This window comes from Cetorhinus maximus, chromosome 15, assembly GCF_964194155.1.
Source record: "Cetorhinus maximus chromosome 15, sCetMax3.hap1.1, whole genome shotgun sequence".
NCBI lineage: Eukaryota > Metazoa > Chordata > Chondrichthyes > Lamniformes > Cetorhinidae > Cetorhinus > Cetorhinus maximus.
The window spans coordinates 100,752,524-100,768,812 of record NC_135893.1 but is presented as its reverse complement, the minus strand read 5'-3'; the positions used below and the strand labels follow the sequence as shown (position 1 = coordinate 100,768,812).

Genomic DNA, 16,289 nt, shown 5'->3' with positions numbered 1-16,289 from the left:
ATGCAGAACTTGATTGTCAGCAGCTCATTTTATTTAACGACTTGGTGTGAAGTTTTGTGTATTTATAGTGAGGGATTTTCGTCCCAAGAAGTAGAATAATTTCCACTTCGGGTACAGGTATTAGCATCAAGCATGTCCAGATCAGATATCTATTAGTACATTACATGCAAAGCTTTCTCTATTCTTCCCAACAATGTGCCTGAAATTCAACCTCAGAAGAACATCCCTTACTGTACCAATGTAACGTTTATTCATTTTCATTCTGTAGTTTCTTTAATTGAGATGACCAGTTAATGGCGGTAGGACGACAACCATACATTTACTTTCTTCACTTCGGAGAGTGGAACTGCATTCACATTTCTTTCTCGAGCTGGAAGAGCAAGAAAGCTTGTCCAGTTGTTGGCTTGTCCAAAAAGCCACGCTGATCTGCTGACATGTAACGTTGTTCAAATGTGATCAGTTGGACAGTCAATTTTCAAATTCACGTCGCAGCCTTCCAACTTGTCGTGAGATGTCTGAGTGCATTACACTCGTACCCTTGCTGAAATGGAAGTATGCTATTTTGAATGAGCTTAAGGGTTCAAATTTGTGACCATTTATTCAGGAATTGAAAAGTCATCTGTTTGAACTACCTGACATACATAATGGCTTTTGACCTCCTGTTTTATGTGAAATTAATTATTTTAAGCTGTTATTTTAAAATTTTGATTTCTACTAATCATAGCAAATTATGACAATGCAGGTGCTAGTGAATGGGGCATTTTTCACTTTCTGCCCAAATTGTCCAAAATCAAACACTCCTGTGTTGAGTATTTTGAGGGTTAAGAAGCAGTACAAAATTCTTCCATTTTGCATCAATATTCAATGGATTAACCTACATCAGAATGCTATATCTTCCGTCAGTATTGTTGCATTTCCTATTTACACTCGATCATGATTATACCCTCTCTGTGAGAATGCCAATTAAGTGCCATGACCTCAGGATTGAGACTGCTGACATAGCCAAGCAGAGATGGAGAGGCTGTATTCAAGATCAAGTCTGAGAGGTATAAGGACAATATTCTCAGATGCTAACTATTACATATTAAAAATGATGAGTGGTTTCAACATTATAGTGGTACTGCCATTTTTAAATGATGAACAGCAAGGAACAGTGAAGGTCCAAAGAGCTTAAGGGATCCACTGATTCACTGATCAATAAAATTTAATAAGTACAAAAAATAATCAAAAAGGCAAATGAAATATTACCCTTTTTTATCTAGAATATGAAGGGGAGGAAGTTTTGCTACAGCTATACAAAGCCTTGGTTAGACCATATCTGGAGTACTGTGTACAATTTTGGACGCCGTACCTTATAAAAACATGTGTGAGTTTGAGTGCAGTTGGATTCAACAATGTTATCAGGACTCCAAGGGATAAATTAGAAGAGACGTTAAGTAAACCTCTTCAAAAAGCAGTGTTAATGGTTCAACCAATAATTTTAAACCTAAGATTGATCATTTTTTTTACTAGCCGAAGAAATTAAGGGATATGGGGCCAAAACAGGTGAATGGACTTAGGTTACAGATCAGCCATGATCTCAGGTGACCCACTGCTATTCCCATGTATTATAATCTGAGGTGCTGCTGTGAGTGTAGCTTTACTCCATTAATATTACATGACTGTCGATTAATTGAACTCAAATCCTTTTATGTCGATTGTAACTGCAGTATTTAATACTCACCACAGAATGGCGCTGAAGTAACGTATTTGCCAAAGAACAGCAGACATTTGCTCAAAAGGGGTCCATTGTTCTCACTTCACCGAGACTTAAGACTGCACTTACCCCAAACTGTGATTGTACTCGAAAAGAGTTGCAATCTGTGACTGTTGATAACTCGAAAGAGTATCACAGGAGATCAACCAGTACTATTTAATTCCCTAAAATCCCATTCAGATAGACATGAAAAAGCTCCATCATGCTTCCTTAGAGGAACAGAGGTGGTATATGTAGAATCTTTATCCTGCTTACTTATGAAATGGGGCTCTGTATATAAGAAATCTGCGTCATTCTTGCCTGATCTACCAGTGTTTCAGAATAGGTAAAAGAAAACGTTAGTGATTTAATCCCACACAAATAATATGTTTCTGTGCGCATTTTACCCTTTTTCCAACACATTTTCCCTCTTTAGCTGTTCCTCGATATTAACTGCTCACTGGATTTGTTCACAACTTTCTGCTGTGGAAATTTCCACGATAAACCAATTTCCATGGTGAACCAATTCATTCTCAACAAACAGAAGCCATGTTTGTGGTATTTTGTAACTAAATGAATCCAACCTCCTTAAAACAGCGGCTGTGTTTTGGGGACAGGCAGCTCAGCTGTCAGAAGACAGGTTTGTGAGGAGACAGCTAAATGATTCACCTCAGTCGCTTACATTTGTTCTTGACCAGTGAAAGTTGAATGGAACAAAGGGGCCTAAAAGAAGAGAAGAGAAATTAAATGAAGCAGAGAAGTTGAATCAGGCACAAAATTAATGAGAATGTACCACACTTGTGATACATTCCTGTCGGTCTTGTGCCTGATCCCTGAGCAGACATGAATGCCTGCCTATGTTGGGATCCATCCCGTTATTGTAAAGAAGCTCTCTTGATTTTATTGATCTGTAATAGTAATTTTCCACCTTTAACTGCATAGGATATATTGGAAGCAGTGGAGTTGGGTGACTTTAACAAGACCCTCAGTGGGTAAAAGCTTGCATCTAACAGAAAATCAAGGTAATGCTACAGTTTAGTGTAAAATGATTCTTTTATCATTTGTTTACCCATTCCTCCCACTCTTGGTACTTCTGGAGGAATTTGCATAGATCACTTTTCTGCAGCAGAAGCTTTTTGTCAGGGAGAGGACTTGCAAATTATTTTTTGTTTAAGGGCTTTAAGAAAAAAGCAAATTTTCAGTTTAAAAAAAAGACTGCAACATTGAAAGGAGCATTAGATTCATTAATGAGCCAGCTATCTTTATTATTTTCTACAATGACTCGGGGAGGGGTGGTGGGTTTAAGCAATATCAGGTACAGTCGTGAAATTATGTTACTGGACTAATAATCCAAAGATCAAGAGTTCAATCCCATTTTAAGTTTGCATTCAGTTTAAAGAAAATAAAGCTGGTGTCATTAAAATGACCCAAATGATTCACTATGTCCTTTAGGGAAGACTTATCCTGTGACCTATACGTGACTTTAGTCCCAGACCAACGTGGTTTTTCTTATTCTTTCATGGGATGTGGGTGTCGCTGGCAAGGCTAGCATTTGTTACCCATCACTAACTGCCCTTCAACTGAGTGGCTTACTAATCCATTTCAGATGGCAGTTTAGAGTCAACCACATTACTGTGGATCCGGAGTCACATGTAGGCCAGACCAGGTAAGGATGGTAGATTTCCTTCCCTAAAGGACATAGTGAACCAGGATTGTTGCTGGAGCTTGGAGTGAAGGTGGGTTTGCTGGGGTTAGTCTGGGAGGTCCCGGGGAGAGAGGTTAGTATTTAGATCAGGCAGGTGTCTTCACCCATGGATGGCCCATGCCTCCAGCAGGTTTTTTTTTGGCTCTTAACTGCTCCCTGAAACAAGTCACTCTGTTATATCAAATTGCTGATAGTGGCTCAAAGAAGTGGTTCAAGTTAACAAGGGATGGATATTAAATGCTGGTGGACAATGTCCACATCCTAAGAATGAATGAATGTCTTCTCTGAAGATGTAATAAAACAACATACCTATTATTATGGGTATATTTCTGTTAATTTGAGCCCATTGTGAGGTGGCTGCTTTGAATATGTGCTTAAGAGAGGGGATAATTAGTTTGGTTGACGGGCCTATTGGTGAATCAATGAATGGGGAAGAAGTTGGAAGCTGCATCGTTTCATATTCTGTGAACAGAAAGAGAAAAGAGACACTTGGACAGGCAGTTAGGATCCTGGGTCTGAATCTGGAAGCTAAAATAAAGATGATCATTGTTTTTGTAGCTAGAATTTACTTAGAAAGAAACCTAATGCCAAAAACAAGCCCAGGAAAGAAATAGGGCGGACAGTTTATTTCTTTTCTAAGAAAGGAAGTGAATTGAAGAGGTACACCATGAGGACACATGCAAAGTTGCAATATATAGTTCGGATCACAATTCCATTGTTAATGCCCTGGGTTGTGGTCTTGTATAACAAAAGTGGGCAGTATTGGCACACAGCTAAATCTAAGAATCTCGGTCCACGTATGGGAGTGAAGAGCACCCAAGAAAATATCGAAAGCGTTTGCAAAAATTGTAACATCTCTCGATGCTTACAGGCTGCGGCTATTTAAGGTGTCCATTCGGGGTGCTTTTATTGAACTTTCCTGCCTACTTCCAAACAGTTTATACTCTGCACATGCTATGCGTGATGTTACATCATTCATATATGGGGTATAACCTTTATTTGGAAAGAAAATGATTATTAGACTGAAGACAATAATGTAATTTTTAGTAGCTTTCTGACATTTTGTACACTTAGCAAACAATGTGGGTGTAGGCATACAGTTTTGATTTGGATCCATTTATGTGTACTTTATTATTTGACTTCTGTGGGTATCTTTTTTTTCCATGTTGACAATATTTGCACCTCTAAATTATTGTATCACTAATAGTGTTGTAACACAATTGTTGGAAGGCCTGTCATGCCAGAAACATCCCATTTGTAGGTAAAATAATGCTAGTATTTCAGATCAAATGTATCTCTAATTAAACTAACTTGACCTTTCTTTTTTACAGTATTTCTGCTGTTGGAGGAGATGATTGAAAGTGAATGTTTTCGTCTTTGGTTTCTCGTTGCAGCCTTAATGCAGTGTTTTTGAATTCAGTTCTAACAGTTGTAGCTGTTACATTCTGTTACATTACATGGTAAATAACATGGCAGAAGGGACAGCAATCACTGTATACAAGTTATTACAAGTTGGAGAAGAGCCACAGGAATGCAGACAGTTGTTAGTCTACGGGGCACATTCCTTACACCAAAAAGGAAAATACATTTTTTTTTGCTTTTTTCAATAGAAGTTTTTGTAGTTCCTGTGTTTAGTTCAATTTCCTAAAGTTTATTGACTGACATCTCACAGTTGAACTTCATTCACAATTTGTCAATAAAGTCTAATAACATGGTTTTACTTTGCACAAAGTATAACTTATTTTCAATGTTCTTGCTCCCTTTCCTCACGCCATCCTGTATTCAACTTGTCTTCTCAAAATAATAGGTCTGTTGGGCTTAAAAAATATATTTCCCAATCTTTTTCCTTGCAGTCTTCCCTATATTCCTTTCGATTTAATATTAGAGCCCAGAAGTTACATTTATATTCTCATTCTGTAACACAAGGGGTGGTTTCTTTTACTGCTACGAATAAGCAATTTAATGAAAACATTCACAAAACATGATAAATGAAACCTTTAATCAATATCAAACTAAACTAAATATTAAGAGTTCAGAGTTAAGAGTCCAGATCTATTTATACAAAACTTTTCCAAAGCTAACTCAAGGTTGCAGCAAACTGAGATTTGCAAACAAACATATGGATCTGTTTTCAAGTGGCTAATCTTTTAGTTTGAGGAAATTTGTGGAAACTGTGTTGGAAAACTGAGTAGGCAAAATACAGAAAAAGAAGAGGCAAATGTAAAAGACAAAAGAAACACAGAGAGCACAAGTACTGGTGGGATGAGAGGTGGCCAGATCCCTACATGGAGAGGTATTGAATGCAAGCTGTATGCTTCCCATAGTCAGGGAGAGTCTTCATTAGGTTGTGCTGCTGCTACTGAAAGTTGTCAGTTTCATAATGGAATTGATAGAGAACTGGCCCTAACTTACCAACAATAGCCACTCAACATCAACCACCAAGAAGGGCAAGATGAAGGGAGAGGAGGGACCCATTAATAAATTCTTAGGAAACTCCAGAGGTGACTATGCAGGGTCAGAATGACAAAGCCTTTGCTGAAGATGCACTGGCTGAGTTGAGATATTTTGGAATAAAACCAAACAAGAACAGTCCCACAAAAGAGGTGGCAAAGGATGATACAGTCAACTGGATTGAATGCCACACAGATGGCAAGGAGGGTTAGTGCACCATAGACAGACTGGATATCATTTTAACAAGGGCATTCTGAAACAGCAGTGAAGCCAGATTGAAGGGATTTGAATGGAGAGATGGGCATAGAACTGGGACGCGACACCTTGTAGCAGACAAAACAGTGGAGCTGTAGTTGGGAGGATATACAGATTTTTGAAGGTGTTGTGGAATATCTAAAAGCCACTCGACACAGAGTCAACTGTAGGTAGCATCAAGCAGCAGTTTTATTCAGTACATGTGTGCATACGGGAAGTGTCCTTTACACAGTTTCTTTCAATTTTATAAATGTATGTATATCTTTGGATAACTCATCATTAACTCAATGTTTTTATCTTGTATGTCTAATTCATTACATCCTTAATTATAAATGAGTTTACAACATAAACACGAAATGACCTATTCATTACCACTGCAGTTAGAGGGATTTGTAAAACAAACACAGAATGACCTGATCTTTAGCACAAACAATGTTCACAGTTTATTCCAAAACGTGAACTTTGCTTATATATCCTGATGTTTTGCTGCTGTGCCAGGTGATCAGCATATCTCAGCTTTACCCTGAGGTTTATTCATAGACTATTCATCAATTATTTTATCCTGACCCAAAGGTCACACTTCTTTAGTTTATGAACTGACCCGTAGGCTAGTCATCAGCTTCCTGGCCTGGCCAAAATGTCATATTCATTCTAGTCTTTTTTTTTAAACTGCAGACGTTTTTAAAACTTATATCTGCAATTTGGCCAAGCCTGGGTGATCCGATGATGCATCCTGAGATGCCACTTCAGTAACATCTAGCACCAGTGCAGTAAGACACTCAGAAGGTAGATGAAAAAATTACATTTCTCTCTCCCCACAACACCCAAAACACCAAAGTTTTTATTTTTGGGTGACCGCACTTAAGAATTATTTTAGAGGCAAGACTGTTTCAGCTTTTTTCATATACACACTACAGTTAGTTTATATTATCTGGCATCATGCACTGGGAATGGATGGTGCCACTGATTAAAAACGCCGGTTACTTAAGAGTTCCATGATTTCAAATTCAACCATTCAGTAAGCTCCAGGGTGATCTTGTGGTGATGCAGGTTGAGGTCTTGAGAGGAATGGGAGCGGAGCACACAAATCTAGTGGGCAGCACCAAGGGAACATAGTGCTGTAGAAGCAGAGCAGTGGGGCAGGGGTGGGGGTGGGGGGGGGTTGAGACTGGAGCAATGTCTGAGGGCAGGCCGCGGATAACAGTGAGTTTGACCATTTTTAGTGGTTGTGAGAGTGGGACCACTTTACTGTATTCATTTTTGAAAGTTAATTGTGGGGGAGGTGCCAGGCTGAAGGTTCACCTAGGGCGTCAAATACAAGACAATTCCTATCCAAGTGTGCTAAGATCGGCAGTCCTCAGAATTTAGGGTGCAGAGGTGAGATCTACCAGGAGGAAACATATGGTAATTGGTAGGGATGAAGGCATTGAAGATGGAAGTGAGAGAGCTGTGAATCAAGCCAACAAAAGAAATATTGCTTTGATGGAAATCCAAAACAAAAATGCTGCCAGACCTGCTGAGTTTTTCCAGGTATTTCTGTTTTTGTATTGCTTTGATGGAGTGGGAGGTGAGTGTGCCAAAGAATTTACTTTGATCTTTATCAATTTACTTTGAGCTCTCAATGTCAACATTAAAGATATCTAATTTGGAGTTGCGTTGATAGACACTAAACTGCTGGGAGTTGGTTCAAATCCAGGCCACGCTAATGGCATGGAAGCCTTATTTATCAGCTGGCAGTAAATATCTGCCATTAAATGAATCTGGGTTGTAAAAACCAGTATTTAACCCCTCCGCCTCCGCTATCATGGTCTCAAGACCTCCCCACTCATGTTGAAAAGTCCTCCCACTCTGTCACCAGAACTAGGGTAACCTACTGTCCTGTATTTTAAGGGATTATCCCTTACCTTGATTGATTGTCCTACATCCATTAAGGGATAAAAGCAAATAACTGCAGATGCTGGAAATCCAAAACAGAAACAGAAATACCTGGAAAAACTCAGCAGGTCTGGCAGCATCGGCGGAGAAGAGCACAGTTGACGTTTCGAGTCCTCGTGACCCTTCAACAGAACTCTTAATTCAGAATAATTCTTAATACAGAACTCCATTAAGGGATGCCTTTTGTCTTTTATTTCTAGGATGGCCTGTGGGAGACTGAGCCTTGCCTCTTTTTTTATATATGAGCATGTCCACTATGCCTGTTGGCCACCAGGGGGAATTATGAACACCAGCCACCCCGACCTCCAGCTCTTGTAGTCAGCAATCCCCATATCCATTCTTAATTAGCACATTCTTAGATAATATCACCACCTTCAACACCTCTTTGTTCCTTTATCTGTGACATCTTTTGATTATCTGCTCCTATCACTGCTTGCTTGTCCCTACAACCACCCCCCCCCACCTTAAACCAGCTTATATTTCACCCCTCTCCTATTTTTACTTAGTTCTGTTGAAGGGTCATGAGGACTCAAAACGTCAACTCTTTTCTTCTCCACTGATGCTGCCAGACCTGCTGAGTTTTTCCAGGTAATTCTGTTTTTGTTTTGGATCCCCTTCTCCTGTCGGCCGGTCCATATGGCCCTTATTTTATTTAGTAAGAGTTGATCACCATGGCCAGACCCTCCCCTCTCCCCCCACCTCCCTCCATGGGGTTGCCAACTGTGATCAAATGTATAATAAAAGCAAAATACTGTGGATGCTGGAAGTCTCAAATAAAAACAGAAAATGCTGGAAAAAACTCAGGAGGTCTGACAGCATCTGTGGGGAGAGAGAGAGAGAGAGTGTCCTTATGACTCTTCCTTCAATGTATTCCTGGAGGTTTCATCACATCACATCCATGCTCCAGCCAGTGGTCAGCCAACAACAGCCATTCTTGTGAGGTACTGCCTTCCTTACGCCAATTGGAAAGCAAAAATGGCTCATTACACAATTGGATGATGCTTGACCGTCAGCCAAACGACCCTTTTTCAATATTTTTTTTTATGTGGGGTGAAGAGAAATGTTCCAAGAAAATGAAAAACAAACACCACGATTTTCTAATGTCCCTATGATTTTTATCCAGGGTTGCATAAATAGCAATTCCTGGAGAGTTGGCAACCCTTCCAGTCGAAGTGTCCCTAATTTTATTTCCTCATAAGTTGTTTGGCCGGCCGGACACTCGCGCGCTCCGGCTCCTTCTATTTGAGACCGGCGGCATTTCCCCGTTGCCACGGCGCCCGCCCCACTTTGATTGACAGGTCGGACGGTGCGAAGGAGAGGAGGCTGGTCCCCGTCGACGTCACTTCCCGGAAGTGCGTGGCTGTCCTCTGGTAGCCCGGATGTCCGGCGGCCCTCTCCCCCGTGCCTGCCAGCCCGCCTTGCTGCCATTCGGTGATTGTGCTCGGTGCTGCCACAGAGCCAGAGGGACCGGGAGAGAATGAAATCCCCCAAGATAAAGAAGGAGAAGACGGACAGGGTGGAGTATGAGGAGTCGGAGAAAACCTACGAGGAGCTGGTGGCTAACGTCAATGCGATCGCCCAGCCGCTGGCCTCCAGGAAACTGAGCAAGAAGCTGTACAAATGCGTGAAGAAAGGTCAAGATGAGAATTTACAGTTAGAGGGGGGGGATGGGGGTTAGCAGGAGGGGGGGGGATGGGGGTTAGCAGGAGGGGGGGGAGGGGGGGGGATGGGGGTTAGCAGGAGGGGGGGGGATGGGGGTTAGCAGGAGGGGGGGAGGGGGGGGGATGGGGGTTAGCAGGAGGGGGGGAGGGGGGGGGATGGGGGTTAGCAGGAGGGGGGGAGGGGGGGGGATGGGGGTTAGCAGGAGGGGGGGAGGGGGGGGATGGGGGTTAGCAGGAGGGGGGGGGATGGGGGTTAGCAGGAGGGGGGGGGATGGGGGTTAGCAGGAGGGGGGGTTTTGGGGGAGGGGAACTGGGTGAAAACTGTTTCCGAAAACATGGGGCCCAGGTCAAACCAGAGTTAAGTTGCAAATCCCAGCAGGTCTGACAGCATCTGCGGAGAGGAAGACACTTAACGTTTCGAGTCAGTGTGGACTCCTCATCTGGACTCGAAACGTTAACTCTTGTCTCCCTCTCCACAGATGCTGCCAGACCTGCTGAGCTTTTCCAGCTATTTTTGTTTTTCAGATTTCCAGCATCCGCAGTATTTTGCTTTTGTCTAAAGTTGCACATCTGTTGTCTGCAACAAACACAATAAGACAGTTAGCATTCAATTTTTTTTTCTTTATTCTTCCATGGGTTGTGGGCATCCCTGGCAAGGCCAGTCTTTGTCGTCCATCCCTGAATGGCTTACTTGGCCATTTCAGAGGGCAGTTGAGAGTCAACTACGTTGTTGTGGATCTGGGGCCACATGTAGACCAGACTGGGAAAGGACAGCAGATTTCCTTCCCTAAAGGACATGAGTGAACCAATCAATAATACAACAATCGATAATAGTCACTATTACTGAGACTAGCTTTATATTCAGAACTGAGGAGAGATAAAAATGTAATGGGTTTGATGTTGTTGAACCCCCTCCAGCTTTTTCAACAGCATTACACCCATCATAGTTCTATCTCACCTGAGTTCCTGAAATGCTCATATTCCTCAGATGCTTCCAGAGCTGCTGAGCTTTTTCCAGCACTTTCGTTTTTTATTTCTGATTTCCAGAGTCTGCAGTATTTTCTTTTAATTTGTGATGAGTTGTAATCTGTAAGCAGATCTACTAAACAAATTGAATAAACTCATTATCTCAGCATGCCACAAATGACCTTGGACATGCTCAATTACACTATAGCTGATCCTTCTAATGCGCAGCTTCAGTGACGAGCACAACCACACCACCAATGTTGGCACAAGGCTCTTCTATGTTATAAGAAGTACAACAGGTGCCAAATGTGAGTATCCTAATGCCTGACTGCAGCCCTTTTTAATGGATGCAGTTCACAAAACAGATTTGTGCCCATCCTGATGTTACCGTTGAAGCTCGTCAGCCTAATTTGAAATGGATGTAAGAATGCTCACACAGAAAATGAGCCTCCATATTCCCAACTCAGACACCTGTGGACATACTGAAAATAGTGCAGGTACAGCGAAAATAAAAAAGTGAGTCATTCAAAGGTTAACATAAGGCATAGTTAAACACAGCTGCAGTTTAGTAGTAAATATTATTTATATGTTCCGGACTGTCTAACATTGAGTTCAGTAATTTCAGAATATAATCACTGTACCCATTTGTTCAATTCAGCAGCTTGTGGTAATGATCTTGCCTTTGCTGCTGATGGATTCTCTCGATCCATCTTTTGTTTCTTTACTTGTTGCATTACCACCCCTTTTGCCTTACACAAACATCCCATTTGTGATTTAATTTCGCCTGCCTTCCAACCTTATCATAGACTTTCCCTTTTGTTCTTCCTCTGCCCTTCCTTTTCCTGTGTGTACTTGCTTAAAACCTGTTACATCTCTAACTTCTCGTTTTAATGAAAGGTCACAGACCTGAAACATTAATTCTGTATCTGTCTCCTCAGATGCTGCCTGACCTGCTGAGTGTTTCCAGCATATTCTGTGTTTTAGATTAGTAATCTCTTCAATTTAGTTTTACAGAAGCAATTACCACAAATGGGGCAACTTCTAATCTTGCTGAGTTAACAATTTGTATTCGCAGCTTTGCTCCAAAAGAAAGTAAATGTTGGAGAGAGTACAATTGTTGTACATTGCTTGGTGACTTCAGAATATTTAATCACAACTTGCTCCATTAATTTCCATTTTCATCTGTAGCTGCAAAAGTGAAGCAGATACGCCGTGGAGTGAAGGAAGTTCAGAAATTCATCAACAAAGGGGAGAAGGGGTGAGTGATGTGTCCGTTCTCCAGTACAACACAAAGAGCAATTATTAGCATCAATATTTAATTGTAATTACTTGAAAGAGTTTATTTTATAAAGAAGTAAATGCAGCGTGTTAGAACCCAAGCATACTGTGCTACGAAGTAGCAGTTGTGGATTTGTGAATAATCCTCCAATTGCCCACTTGAACCGTGTTGTTTTGGGACCGCAGCTACTAACAGTCTCCCACTCCGCACAGGAAGGGAATAAGCAAGGGATTCAGTTTGGTTGATGCTTGCATATCTTATTGGTATGCCTCAGACATTGACCTGCCATATGGTTGGGGAACAGTATGAGGTAAAGGAAAACTAGTAATACTTGGTCCACAGATTGAAATGTTTTGTTTCATCATGCCAATTATGAAGATAATGTTACAGTGGTTTGATACAGCTGAGTAGCTTGCATAGGCCATTACAGAAGACAGTTAAGAGTCAACCACCTTGCTGTGGCTCTAGAGTCACCTGTAGGCCAGACCTGGTGATGATGGTTTTCCTTTCCTAAAGGACATTAGATAACCTGATGGGTATTCAGTAGTTACATGGACACCATTACTGAGACTAGCTTTTTTAAAATTCTGGTTTTATTTAATTGAATTAAAAATCCCACAGCTGCCATAATGGGATTTGAACCCAAGCCTCTAGATTGCTAATCTAATGACATTACCAATAAGCTACAGTTCCCCACATCCTGGCTGTAGCACTGAAGACATGTGCTCCAGAACCAGCCGCACGCCTAGCCAAGCTGTTCCAGTGCAGTTACAACACTGACATCTACCCGACAATGTGGAAAATTGCCCAGGTATGTCCACTCTACAAAAGCGGACAAATCCAAACCGTTAAACTACCACCCCATCAGTCTCCTGCCAGACTCAGCTCCAGACCTCATTACAGCCTTGGTCCAAATACAGACAAAAAGCTGAATTCCAGAGGTGATGCCCTTGACATCAAGGCAGCATTTGACCAAGTGTGGCATCAAAGAACCCTATTCAATGGGAATCAGGGAAAATGCACTACTGTTTGGAGCCTATTTAGATGGTTGTGGTGTCAGAGGCCAATCATCTCAGTCCCAGGTCATTGCTGCATGAGTTACTTGGGGTAATGTCCTAGATCCAACCATCTTCAGTTGCTTCATCAATGTCCTTTCCTCCATCATATGGTCAAAATTGGGGATGCTCGCTAATGATTGCAGTGTTCAACACCATTCACAACTCCTCAGATTCTAAAGCAGTCTGTGTCCACTTGCCTGGACCTGGACAATATTCAGTCTTGGGCTGATAAGCAATAAGTAACATTCAGGCCACACAACTGCCAAGCAACGACCATCACCAGCAAGGAATCTAACCATCTCCCCATGACATTCAATGGCATTACCATCACTGAATCCTCCTCCATCAACATCATGGGGGTTACCATTGATCAGAAACTTAACTGGCGCAACCATATAAATACTGCAGCTAAAGTTCAGGTCAAAGGCTGGGAATTCTGCGGTGAGTAACTCACCACCTGACACCCCAAAGCCTGCCTACCATCTGCAGTTGCCTGGATGAGTGCAGCTCCAACAACACTCAAGAAGCTTGACACCATCCAGGACAAAACAGCCCGCTTGACTCTTGATTGGCACCTCGTCCCCATGCATAATGGCAACAGTGTGTACCATCGCTGCACTGCTGTAACTTGCCAAGGCTCCTTCGACAGTACCTTTTAGCCTGTGATCTCTGCCACCTAGAAAGACAAGGATAGCAGGTGCATGGGGACACCAACATCTGAAAGTTCCCCTGCAAGTCACAGACCATCGTGACTTGGAACTATATTACTGGTCCTTTGCTGTTGCTGGGTGAGAAACCTAGAACCCCTTTCCTAATAGCATTGTGGGTAGACTTACACCACATGGACTGCAGCAGTTCAGGAAGGCAGTTCACTGCCGCCATCTCAAAGGCAATTAGGCAAATGCCGGCCTTGACAACAATGCTCAGATCCCATGAAAGAGTAGCTTAAAAAAATCAGACTTGTATTTGTAGAACACTGAATTTATAACACCTTGGGCACAAAAAGCCCTGCCAGTCACAGGGCCAGCCTCCTGTTTTCTATATTTGACCTGCATATTATCTTTAACCTGAACTCTCTTACTGTATCTTACTGTCTTCCTTACCATTTCTTCTATCCCCATCATCTTGATTTGTCAAACCTGGATTATCGATTAAATGTGAATTTTTGAATGAAGCAAAATCCTCTTCCATGTGTTCCTTTAATGATTTGCTGTACACCTTAGCTCTCTTTATGAACCAGTTTTATAAAGCAAATGTCTCAAAATGCGCTGATAACTTGATGAATTTTTAATAACGATGCAGGCCTATTATATAAAGAATGGAGCAGAAAGCTAAAGCAATGTTGGGAAAACTTGTACTTTACTCTTTATGGTTTGGTATTGTGCTGATGTTGTATCTCTCTGGTTGCAGGATTGTCATATTGGCTGGTGATACTCTGCCGATTGATGTTTACAGCCACCTACCAATCTTGTGTGAAGATCACAGCCTTCCTTATGCTTATATCCCTTCCAAAATGGTACGGTTTTAGTTGATTTGTTTTATATTACAAAGAAACGTTCCAATACTTGTTTCTGCAGGATACCATAGTGAAAATTTTCCTGATAGCTTCGGATGACAGATTGGATGAAGCTAATAAAGGGAAAAAAATGGAAACCTGAAACAATAAAATAGATTGGATGATGCTGCTTGATGTTAGGAGAAATTGCGTTGGTGATCTTCTCACTTCAAGTGAACGTTAGTCCATTGGTTCGACAAGGTGTAAAAGGAGGCATTGAATTGACAAAAAGAAAATCGCATTTTTCTTCAGCCTGCTGCGTCAACGCATTTGGGTATTCTAATTATCACGTTGGGTTGTCTCCGATTTGCAGTTTGCACAAATGTGACTGGATTATAAAGGGCTTGGATGGTAATGTTTGTTCTTATTTTGTGAAGGATCTGGGAGCTGCTGCCGGATCCAAACGGCCAACGTGTGTGATACTGATCAAACCTCATGAAGAGTTCCAGGAAGCTTACACTGAGTGCTTAGATGAAGTGCAGTCACTAAACCTTCCTGTATGAAGAAAGACTTCAACAAGACTCTTAACCATCTGCGATGGACATTGAATGTGTTGTCACAATATGCTGCACTGGATGAATGATATCTGTGAAATGGATAGTTTCTTCCTGCCAGTTGCAGAATTAGTTATTTTCAATGCTTATTAAGTTTTTTTTTATATCTGAAAAAGAAAGTTGCCTGTTTTCTTTGCGTTCCGAGGGTTGTTCACTTGGCTTAGGACAATGTCAATGAAACTAAAAATCCTGGGGCTAATATTTTGGGTTGGGTGAACATTGGATGGGTGAAGATGATTGTGTTGTTTGTCTGATAGCATCAACAAGAGCCACAAACCACTTCAGTGATTCGGTCTCGCCTAGTAATTTTGGTGAGTTACTAGTGCTTCAACAAGGCTGATCTGCAGCTCAGCTTTCTTGAGGTGGGGGAAATTTGCAGACCCACTATCAGTATTCCTCTAAAGGGGTAACAATCCTGAGGGGTGGAAAACTCTGAGCAACCAGCAGCAGGCAAGAGGAGTTGCCTTACTCCTGGCCTATCCCCCTTATAAAGAGTGACACTTTTTTTGGTTACTATATTTGGAACCGCCTTCACTGGTTCCTTTAAGGAGACTGCTCTATATTCAGTGCCATTAGAGTTCAACAAATGGTTTGGAACCCCCAGCTCCTGTTTACTGTTCTTGTATATCACAAAAGAATCTCATTTTTTTGTGAGATAACATAAAATACCATTCAGATTAATGTGTTCACTTTAAAACGAGTGAGGGTGTTTCAATATGTGTCATGGCCTAGTGGCAAGAATCATAACTATTTCCAATTCATCTGTCCAGCTTGTCAGGTTATGTAAAATCCACTTGGAAATTTCTCTTGTACAAGTTAGATCAAGAGTCTCACTTTTGTACTGGCTACAGCGATTTGGTAAATATTTTTATCTTTTGTACAAAGTTTGCAAAAGTCTAATAAAAGAAAGTGATTAATATTTGGGTTTTTTTTCAAACACAGTAAGCAAACGACCCATTTAGTCTATGTCATTTGGAGTTATACTATATTTTTGTACGGTGTGACTTTTATTCAATTTTTTTTTTGTGCTTGGGGATGTGTGGGTTGTGGAACAGCAATAACTTGTATTTATGTAGCACTTAACACAAAAAAAACTGCTTTTTCATGGGCATAAGAGCATATACTAGGAAGGAAG

At 41.3% G+C, this 16,289-nt stretch overlaps 2 protein-coding genes and 1 long non-coding RNA gene across 3 annotated transcripts in view; 2 read left to right on the top strand and 1 right to left on the bottom strand.

Annotated features, from left to right (window-relative positions):
• Positions 1-5,154, top strand: part of LOC144691061 (bromodomain-containing protein 8-like) — an 88,369-nt gene extending 83,215 nt beyond the window's left edge. The window contains 2 exon segments of the mRNA XM_078559091.1: positions 2,678-2,757; positions 4,772-5,154. Coding sequence (XP_078415217.1) covers positions 2,678-2,731 — 54 coding nt within the window. The 3' untranslated portion in view covers positions 2,732-2,757; positions 4,772-5,154.
• Positions 10-3,902, bottom strand: LOC144691062 (uncharacterized). Its single transcript, XR_013579032.1, has 2 exons — positions 3,750-3,902; positions 10-370 (listed from the first exon to the last, which is right to left on the bottom strand). It is a non-coding gene; the product is annotated as an uncharacterized LOC144691062 (long non-coding RNA).
• A 4,295-nt stretch (positions 5,155-9,449) lies between the features above and the next one.
• On the top strand, positions 9,450-16,073 carry LOC144691057 (H/ACA ribonucleoprotein complex subunit 2-like protein). Its single transcript, XM_078559087.1, has 4 exons — positions 9,450-9,715; positions 11,897-11,966; positions 14,456-14,561; positions 14,978-16,073. Exons 1-4 carry the CDS (start codon positions 9,559-9,561, stop codon positions 15,101-15,103), a joined length of 459 nt encoding a protein of 152 aa, XP_078415213.1. The 5' UTR covers positions 9,450-9,558; the 3' UTR covers positions 15,104-16,073.
• The last annotated feature ends 216 nt before the right edge of the window (positions 16,074-16,289 follow it).